At 40.8% G+C, this 10,863-nt stretch overlaps 1 protein-coding gene across 1 annotated transcript in view; it reads left to right on the forward strand.

Moving 5' to 3' along the window:
- cul4b (cullin 4B) overlaps positions 1-10,442 on the forward strand; it is a 101,256-nt gene extending 90,814 nt beyond the window's left edge. The window contains exons 17-20 of the mRNA XM_038775978.1: positions 1,526-1,631; positions 2,288-2,460; positions 8,053-8,205; positions 9,135-10,442. Coding sequence (XP_038631906.1) covers positions 1,526-1,631; positions 2,288-2,460; positions 8,053-8,205; positions 9,135-9,230 — 528 coding nt within the window. The 3' untranslated portion in view covers positions 9,231-10,442. The remainder of the gene's footprint in view (positions 1-1,525; positions 1,632-2,287; positions 2,461-8,052; positions 8,206-9,134) is intronic.
- Positions 10,443-10,863: the final 421 nt, after the last annotated feature.

Below are 10,863 nucleotides of genomic sequence, written 5' to 3' on the forward strand. Positions count from 1 at the left end.
TGTTCGCAGTTTTAACTGTTACTACTTATTGCACAATATCTTGTCAGTTATGGGCCAGAACAATCTGTCATATTTATTTGAAATGTGTTTACAATTGTTTGAACAAGTTCCTTTACCCTGCTTTATCCCCCAGACAATGTTCAAATCAAACATTGAGACGCTTTCTCAAGGAAACAAATTACGAACTAACAAAAACTAATTTCCAGAAATCCCAGCCAAGTGTTCAATGATTAAGTAGACTGTAAATTTTGGACACAAGGATTAAGAATCCAGTGAAAGTGTCTAATGATCACTTGCGTGACTACCTAAGCATGACTGCGTGGTGGATAACAATAATACTTCTTATGTTCCTTTCCTGGCTGTCTTGTTGAGGGGACATGATTCTGCAATTTGTACTTTGTTAACTAATCTCAATGAGGTTCTGGTTTCCTGTTACGAGATTGGCCTCAACGTTTCTGAATTTGGGTAATAAAATATTAGCCATGGTCTTCACTCCTGATCACTATCCAGTAACCTCTTATGGAAATGCAACGGTGTAGACCAGGGGTGGGCAAACTTTTCCGTGCAAGGGCCGCATTCAGAAATTCACAATTCACAAAGGGCCGCATAGTATATTAAGTAAAATAATTACGTCACCCGGTTATGATTCTGGGCGCCTCATATAGAACATAGAACAGTACAGCACAGAACAGGCCCTTCGGCCCTCGACGTTGTGCCAAGCAATGATCACCCTACTCAAGTCAACGTATCCACCCTATACCAGTAAGTAACCCAACAGCCCCCCCACCCATTAACCTTTAAAAAAAAAAATTTTAAAAAAAAAAATAAAAAAATTTTGTTTTAAAAAAAAATTTTTTTTTTTTTTTTTTAATGACTTGGTGGGCCGCAGAAATACCTTTGGCGGGCCGCATGCGGCCCGCGGGCCGTAGTTTGCCCACCCCTGGTGTAGACATTCAGTGAGGACAAAACTGTATTGCTTGTGACTTTTTCTGTCTGAGCTTACACTGCCACTTGATAAAATGCTGAAAAGATGTAATCTTATGCCAACGAGAAACTGTATCTTCAGGAGAAAATTGAGAGAAATTGTTTCTTAAAAATTAAATGCTAGAAAGTTTTCCTAATTTCTAGTTCTTCATACACCAAAGAAAGCAACCTTTTGCAATGCTTCCATAATACAATTGTCTTTTGAAATCATGACAGGTTGAGTGTTCTAAAATTTAGAACAGGGAACACATGAATTAATTTAAACATATTGCATTGTAATTTGTCAGAGGTAGATCAATCCAGCTGCAACATTGGTTGAGAAGAGTATTTTGGTTACAATCACTGAATGGTTACATTTGAGCACAACCGTTTAAGTAACCAAGTCACATTTATGCCTTCATTTTAAAATGCTAAACTGCAGCATTGAATTCTCCAGTTTTCAGAATCAAAATTTAAACCATTCAATTTTAATTTAGGTTAAATGTTGCAAAGTTATGATTGAAGAAATATTTTTTTAAAGTGGATTCTGCTTTTATGACAGGGTAAGAAAGAACTTCAAGTGTCGCTTTTCCAAACGCTGGTACTACTCATGTTTAATGAAGGGGAGGAATTCAGTTTAGAAGAAATTAAAACTGCGACTGGAATAGGTTTGTGTTCTTTGATTTTTCAACAGGAACTTAGTTTAATGTAAAATTTTACTGATGAGTTGGACCTTGAATTACATAGCAATAGTGCTGTGCAAAATGTTTGAAAGCTCTTGTTTGAAATATGGGACGAGAAATACAATCCTGGTTCAGCAAGTTTCAGAAATTCGTATTCAGTTATAGTCAAAATAATCAATTGTGCTCGAAACTGAAACTAAATCAAATGGTTAAGTAATATCTGTATTTCATGTTCTGTGTTAAAATTAATGAATTAGCTTTACCAGTGTTAGATGATCTTGGCTGAGACAGCTAATTAAGTCAGCACTTAATCTGAGCAACCCTGAGTTACCGAGGGGGAGGGAAAAGATCAACCAGTTTTTTTTCTTCCTCCCGATATCCAGTGAATGTTGTAAAATTGGATGTGTGTGCATATTTTGAGATCAGATGAGATCAGAATCAGTTATGATACCATTCATTTTTGACAAACCTGCTTTACATTTGCTGTCTGGGCCTATGTATGAAAATTGACCATTTAGGCAAAATGTTGGAGGGTGCCTGTGGCATCATACTGAAGTAGGAGTTGGCACCTTCGCAATAGGAGGGATAAAGATACCTCAAATGGTTGCGTAACAATTAATTACAAAGGTTTATTTTATCAGAGGATGGAGAGTTGCGACGAACATTACAATCTTTGGCATGTGGCAAAGCACGTGTACTGACGAAGACGCCAAAAAGCAAAGATGTGGAAGATTACGACAAATTCACTTGTAATGATGATTTCAAACATAAGTTGTTCAGGATCAAGATTAATCAGATCCAGATGAAAGAAACGGTACGTAAGACCTTTGGCTCCTTGAGAATTCATTGTGTTGTCAGTTAAAATGCATATAATACAGTACTGAAGTTGCAATCTTCTAGTAAATTTTTGCACTGCTCAAGGTGAGGGATGTTGATGGCGCTTCTAATACTTTGTAATATGTGAGAAATAGGAGCAGGCCATTTAGCTTTCGAGCCTGCTCCACCATTCAATGCGATGGCTGATCCTACCTGCCCATGTAACCTTCGAGTCCCCTGCAGATCAAAAATCTGTCTCAACTCTGCTTTGAATATATTCAATAATCTCGTCTCCACTGCTCTGAGGGGTAGTGAATTTAAAAGATTTAGTTTAGAGAAAAAAAAATCCTCTTCATCTCCATCTTAATTGTTTTGAAACTTTGCTGCCTAGTTCGAGTCATAAGAGATTTACAGCACAGAAAGAGGCCCTTTGCTTGTAACCTTGTATGCTGTGGCATTTCATCTAAATACTAAGTTGTGAGCATTCCTGCCTCTACCATACTTTCAGGCAGTGAGTTCTAGATTCCCACCCCTGTTTTTCCTCGAATGCCGTCTAAATCTCCTACCCCTTACCATAAATCTATTGACCCCTCTACTAAGTGGAAAAGCTTCTTTGCAATATATCCCTCATAATTTTGTATACCTCAATCGCACCCCCTCTCAGCCTTCTCTGCTCTGAGGAAAACAACCCCAGCCTCTCTTCATAGCTGAAATGCTCCAGCCCAGGCAACAATCTGGTGAATCTCCTCTGCATCCTTTCTAGTGCAATCCCATCATTCCTTATAGTGTGGTGACCAGAACTGCACCCAGTATTCCAGCTGTGGCCTAATGAACTTTTATACAGTTCCGTCATTATCTCCCTGCTCTTAAATTCAATGCCTCAGCTAATAAAGGCAAGCATCCCAGATGCCTTAACCACCTGATCTGGCTGTGTTGCTGCCTTCAGGAATCTTTGGAAATGCAACCCGAGGTCCTCCTTGTCCTCTACTTCCTAGCGTCCTACCATTCATTGTATATTCCATTGCCTTATTAGTCCTCCCAACATTTGCAGTCTCTCCATTTGCCTTCCTATTGTTCCTGTAAAAGTGGATAACCTCAAACTATACTCCATCTGCCTAATCTTTACACACATAATCTATCTATATCCATTTACAGGCTCTTTGTGAACTCTTCACAACTTTACTATTTATCTTTGCACTTGGCCCGTTCATCCAAGTCACTAATATAGCTTTTAAATAGTGAAGCCCCAGCGCTGATTCCTGTGCCGTTCCACTAGTTGTAGTTTGCCAATCACAAAGCGACCCTATATGGGCAGCATGGTAACACAGTGGTTAGCACTGTCACTTCACAGCTCCAGGGTCCCAGGTTCGATTCCGGCTTGGGTTTCCCGGTCTCGTTCTCTTCATGTCTGTGTGGCTTTCCTCTGGGAGCTCTGGTTTCCTCCCACAGTCCAAAGACATGCAGGTTAGGTGGATTGGCCATGTTAAATTGCTCTTCGTGTCCAAAGGGGTTGGGTGGGGTTGCTGGGTTATGGGTATGAGGTGGAAGTGTGGGCTTAAGTGGGGTGCTCTTCCCAAGGACTGATGCAGACTCGATGGGCCAAATGGCCTCCTGCACTGTAAATTCTGTCTTTGTCTATCCTGACTCATGTTTCTTTTTTTTATATAAATTTAGAGCACCCAATTAATTTTTTCCAATTAAGGGGCAGTTTAGTGTGGCCGCCTACCCTGCACATCTTTTGGGTTGTGGGGACGAAACCCACGCAGACGTGGGGAGAATGTGCAAACTCCACATTCTAATTTCTCCCTCTTTATTGTTTTGTATATGATCATCCTTAGTTTCTAAAATGTCCCCAATCTTCTTGCCTACCGTTGTATGCCTTTTCTTTCAATTTGATACCATCCTTACTTAGCCATGAATTGGTCAACTTTCTCATAACGTTTTGAAATATCTCCTCAAATGTCTGCCGCTGCTTACACATTGTCTTTTTCTTTTAACTTATTTTCCCAGTCTACTGTAGCCAACTCGTATCGTATACTTGCAGTTGTCTTTATTTATGTTGAAGACACTAATTTCACACCCAGGTTTCTGAACTTCAAACGGAATGTGAGGATCCATTACTGTGAAATCGTTAATTAGTCTTGTCTCATTGCATATTAAAAGGTCTAAAATAGCTTGTTCACTGGGTTGCTTTCAGTACATGTTGTAAAACAATGTCCCAAATACGAACTGCAAACTCCTCAAGGCTCCTTCTGCCAATTTGATTTGCCCCATCTATGTGATAATTAAAATGTCCCACGACTATTGCAGTGCCTTCTTGATTTATTTGTGGTCCTACAGTGTGGTCACTAGTCCCAGCAGTAACAGTTCTCTTGCTATTTTTTCATCTCCACCCAAACTGATTCTACATCTTGATTTTCCGAGCCAAGATTATTTCTCCTTCATATGCTGGTCACATCCTTTATTAATTTTAAAAAATTAATTTAAAGTACCCAATTCTTCTTTCCAATTAAGGGGCAATTTAGCCAACCCACCTACCCTGCACGTCTTTGGGATGTGCGGGTGAGACCCATGCAACACTGGGAGAATGTGCATCCTTCATTATGAAGCCACCCTGCATCCATGTCCTTTTGTCAAGGTCACTTTGCATCATATCTCTTTCTGACTTGTATCCATTTATTTCTATTTGTACTATTGATTCAATCGCGTTGTTACAAATGCTCCATGCATCCAGATAAAGAGCTTTTAATCCTGTTTTTCTTTTATTTTTCCTGACTTTAACCCAGTTGCTGGTGCATTCTTATGTTTGTCTACCTGCCCCTTCTTGCCACACACTCTTGCTATCATTATCCATATTGCATCCCTGCACAGTTGTCTTGCCCTTTCCCATTAACTTTCTAAATCTCCCTTCACGTGAACCCTGCCCCCTCATTATTATTTTTATTTATTTATTTTTTTAAATAAATTTAAATCATCCAATTTTTTTTCCAATTAAGGGGCAATTTAGCGTGGCCAATTCACCTATCCTGCACATCGTTTTGGGTTGTCGGGGTGAGGCCCACGCAGACACGGGGAGAATGTGCAAACTCCACTGGACAATGATCCAGAGTCGGGTTCTAACCTGGTCCTTGAGGCCCTGAAGCAGCAGTGTTCACCACTGCGCTACCGTGCCGTCCCCCACTATTTAATTTGATTACAGTCCTAATTACGCGATTCGCCAGGACCCTGGTCCCAGGGTTGGTCAAGTGAAAGCTGTCAAAATGGTAATGCTCTCTTTTCCCAGTCCAGATGCCAGTGCCCATAAACCAAAATCCGTTTCTTCTACATCAAATTTTGAGCCCTGTATTTGACTCTCTGCTCTTATTTATCATATACCAGCTTCCTCATGGCTCCAATAGTAATCCACGGATTATGCTTCTGCTTTCTAATTTAGCCCATTGCTGCTCATACTCTTTTTGCAGAACCACTTTCTTAGTTCTACCTATGTCATTCGCATCCAGGTGGACCACAACAGCTGGATCCGTTCTCTGCCACTCGGGTTCCTCCCCAACTCTGAGGAGATGTGCCTGACCCTAGCATAGTGCAGGCAACACAGCCACCAGGACTCTTATTCTTGGCAGAGAATTGTGTCTATTCGTAGATTTTTGTCCCATTCTACTGCATTTTGTTTGGCTTTCTCTCTCCCTCTCTTAATCCCTACCATAACCTGCCCAAGCCCGCACCTCCACATACCCGACACAGCTCATCCACACACGCGCAGCTGCCACAGCTCACCCACCCACATGCGCTCGTCAGAGCATGTGCGCCTGCCACAGTACTCCCGCCAACGCACCCTCACCCACAGGCGCCCACTTCAGTGCCACCCCGATGGTGCCTGCCACAACGCCCCCACCCACCATCTTCCCTGCATTCCGACCGCTACCTAACTTTAGATTAATTTTATTTGGAGACTGGCATAGTGGTAATGTCAAGGGGCCCGTATTCCAGAGGCCCTGGCTAATGTTCGAAGTACATGGTTTCAAATCCCACCATGGCAGCTGGACAATTTTTACCCTCCCATATTTTGCCATTGATTTTTCCCGTGCTCTCCTCAACACCAATGTACAGTAGCAAGACTGCCATCCATTATTTCAATTTGTGTACTTTACTGAATTCATATTCATGTCATCCCCCTGTAAAGAGATATGCAAATAAAACCAATGACTATCAAGAGCTGTTTTTTCAAAATTCTTTTATGGGATGTGAGCTTCGTTGGCTGGACCAGCATTGCCATTCCACACAGCCCCTTTTTTTTTGCACTTCTAACTCTGCACTGCTGGTGCAAATTGTAGTATTCTGCCACTGGTGCGGTTGAAATCCACAAACTCAGTAGACTGTGGGCAGGACTTCTCTGGGCCTGCCTAAGTCGATGGACTTTTGAATGGCCCGCTGCATTTTCCTACCTCGCCCTTGCTGCGATGGGGCTATAAAACTACATCTTGTGGATTGAACTCAGCACCTTCCTAGCATTTTAAAAATAAATTTAGAGTATCCAATTATTTTTTTTTTCCAATTTAGCGGCAATTTAGATGGCCAATCCACCTACCCTGCATATCTTTGGGTTGTGGATGTGAAACCCACGCAAACACGGAGAATGTGCAAACTCCACATGGACAGTGACCCAGAGCTGGGATCGAACCCGGGATCTTGGCGCCATGGGGCAGCAGTACTAAGCACTGCGCCACTGTGCTGCCCTGGCACCTACCTAGCTGGAATGGCACTAGCTGTCTTAATCAATAATAGCATCAGGATAATTTGAAAGATTTGCACTTAACCCATTTTACAAACCCAGTCTTCCTTGGGAATTGAACAAAATGTTCACATTGAGCACTTAACTGAATGGAACCATTACATTAAATATTTGAAGACCAATATTTCTCTGCCACCAGTTCCATTTCCTAACTACCAACTCGATTGCTGTACCTGGCCAGTGAAGAGGCTGAACCAAATTGCATTCAACCTTCGCATCCAACCTCATGTGCTTCAATCTATATGATTTACTATGTTAATGGCACCATATCAATGCAAGTTGCTATTGCTAGAGATTCATTAAACATATTTGACATGTCTGACTTGTATTTCCATTTAAAACAGTCAGTTGAATTTCAGAGTAATTAGTTTTATGATGTTGGCATTACATAGGACATAGGGTGCAGAAGGAGGCCATTCAGCCCATTGAGTCTGCACCAACCCACTTAAGCCCTCACTCCCAGCTATCCCCGTAACCCAATAACCTCTCCTAACCTTTTTGGACACCAAGGGCAATTTAGCATGGCCAGTCCACCTAACCTACATGTCTTTGGACTGTAGGAGGAAACCGGAGCACCCAGAGGAAACCCACGCAGACATAGGGAGAATGTGCAGACTCTGCACAGACAGTGACCCAGCAGGGGAATCGAACCTGGGACTCTGGCGCTGTGAAGTGCTAACCATTTGTGTTACCATGTTGCCCACTTGTGCTACTGTGCTGCCCTGTGTTAAGTTACTGTGTTAGCATTTTTTTCATTCAAGTTCAAATATCACTACTGTAACATTATGTCCTTTCTGATAGGTTGAAGAACAGGCCAGTACTACTGAGAGAGTGTTCCAGGACAGACAGTATCAGATAGATGCTGCTATTGTCCGAATCATGAAAATGAGAAAGACTTTGAGCCACAATCTCCTTGTATCTGAAGTGTATAATCAGTTGAAATTTCCAGTCAAGGTATTGGTTATTCATATTATCTACATCAGGAAAGACTGTTATGCATGAGATACAATAACTTGCAGTCTAAAACTTGTTGCTGACTTATACTCCCTGCCCCCCTAGTCCTACAGAAGTGATAAAGGGGTAGTCATCTCTCAGAAATACTAAGGTGTACAAATCTTTGTTTGGGAGGGCAATCAATTTGAGAAGTTGTTTGTGCTCACCTGCCACATAGGTCACCAGGATTTCCCAGTCGAATGGCCAGTATTTGAAAGTGAATCAGAATTTGCAGTTAATTATTCAGTTACTTGATGGTATAAATAGTCCTTAATTGCTGAAAAGAGAGACATGTTACTGAAACTTTTCATCTTGCATTCATCAGGACAAGTGCAAAAAGCAAATTTCAAACCATCACAACAATTTATACTACAGGAGAATTGGATGAGAATAGGCAAGTTGACTCTGATGGCCGAGGTGTTGCCATGGAGAAAACAGCAGGGAACTGTGGTCTCTCCACTGTTGAGGTTGCTTGAAATTTAACATTCTTGCTTTTGTCCCGTTGAGTGCAAGGCAAAGGCTTCATTAATAATTAAGTATTCACTATGTATAAACCATAGTTATTATTTCTTTATCCTTTCATGGGATATGGGCATTGTTTGCAAAGTCTGATTTGTTACACATCCTTAAATGCCATTGAGACGGTGGTATTGAGCTGCCTTCTGAAACTGCTGCAATCCATCTGGTGAAGGTGTAACCACAGAACTGCTGGGAAGGTATGGCCTAGAGGGGAACGTGCAGGTCGTATTCCCATGTATCTTATTGGCCTTGTCGTTCTAGATGCTAGACGTGGGTTTAGAAGGTACTGTTGAAGGAGCTTTGCTGAAGTGAGCCTTGGGTATCTCAAATTATTTTCCACCATGTAAATGTTTTACATGTTTTTCTTTCAGCCTGCTGATCTAAAGAAAAGAATAGAGTCATTAATTGACAGGGACTACATGGAAAGAGACAAAGAAAATACCAACCAATACAACTATGTGGCATAGAAATTCAGATGAAGAAAAGCTTCATCAAGCACTTCAAATCTCGGATGGTCAATGGCTTAATGCTACAGTATTGATCCCAGTAAATGAGTTTTTTAGTTCGTATTGCCTAGAAATATATGGAGGATGGCATTACGGAAATAACTGGGAGAGAACTTCTCTGAAGGAAAATGTGCCCATCCAGAGAGTACTTTGTGAATCTCTGCTCATGCTGTTGGACTTCCACATATTTGAGGTAGCAGTGGACACCAAAAGCAAATGCAACCCCTCCCCATCTTTCAAACTAACTTTTGGTAATTGTGAAGAACAGATGCAATGCAAAACTGCACCTCATCAGTTTTATCTTCTTGATTAGCCATGTCGCTGTTGAATCATTTTGAGTTGCGTCCATGTTTTTTTGGGAGGGAGAGCTTGTTTTATTTTCTCATTTTCTTGTAAAAGTGCATGAGTCTTCAAACTTCTTGACATCATTAGACATCCCACCTCTACTGTTCACACTTGAAACTCTGCATTGAGAGAAGACTAATTGCTCACCACTTCTGGAAGTTTTATTTTAACATTGATTTTAGAATTGCAAGGAGTAAATGGTATCAATCCTTAGTTGTGAACATTATCTATACATGTTTTATTTTACAAATGTGGATTTTGTTCTGTTTTGCCATCGTTTTTGACAACTAAAGGAGGTGCCAAAAGTGGAATGTGGGTAATAAAATATTGTGTGTAATGCAGTGATGTCTGTTTTGTATTTTGACCCTGCTGGAAAATTCCAAAGCATTTGCCATGTTGTATTTTTCATTTATCATAACGGTAATAGATTTAACCACTGAGAATGCAGCAACATTTGAAGACTTGCGACAGGACATAACTTGCATCAGGGTGCAGATCGCGAGAAAATGCAAGCTGTTTTTTTTTCAACCTTTATGGTCAACTTGGGTTGTATCAAATTTTGCTTATTTCCTGTACTATTAAACCTTTTCACTTCAGGGGCGCGGGAGGAAAAGGGAGGAGAACCTGATAAAATGTCAACCAAATGGCTCAGTTCTTTTAAGAATGTGAAAATTAAACATCTAACGCACAACAGGAAGCCTTTGTAATTACGAGCTGGCAACAGAGGTGCACAATTGAACTTGTTATATATGTACATATTTGTCCCTTACATAAAGTGGAAGAGGTCCATATTCAAGGTTTTTGTGTTCAATAAATATTGAATAAATAGTTCCTGTGTAATAAGCCTTATAATTAATTTCCCTTTCTCTTCCCTCGTTTCAATAGAATTGGGCAAGTTTGTTAATTGTTCTCCATCTGCAATCACTAACTTTTTAGCTTGAGTAAAGCTTTAAACTTTGGAGACAGGAAAAATAAGCCAGGATTCAGATTGCTGAATCGTGACTTCTGGTTGGTTGCTGTTATTTGAAATCAGGATTGGGTTTGGCTGAGTTCCTCTTGTTTGTTTGAATAGCCTATCAGTAGTAGCACAAGGGTATTACTGTTGCTTGAAGACTGTACCTCAACTGGAGTTGATGCTGTCAGGAGAACTGGGGGAAAAAACAGTAGCTTAACCACTGAGCATTCCCTGGTACAAGATTACATATTTTGACTGTTACTAAAACTTTGAAGAGCAGAGTTGAGCTGCATT

The sequence above is a fragment of the Scyliorhinus canicula genome, chromosome 17 (assembly GCF_902713615.1).
Source record: "Scyliorhinus canicula chromosome 17, sScyCan1.1, whole genome shotgun sequence".
Taxonomy (NCBI): domain Eukaryota; kingdom Metazoa; phylum Chordata; class Chondrichthyes; order Carcharhiniformes; family Scyliorhinidae; genus Scyliorhinus; species Scyliorhinus canicula.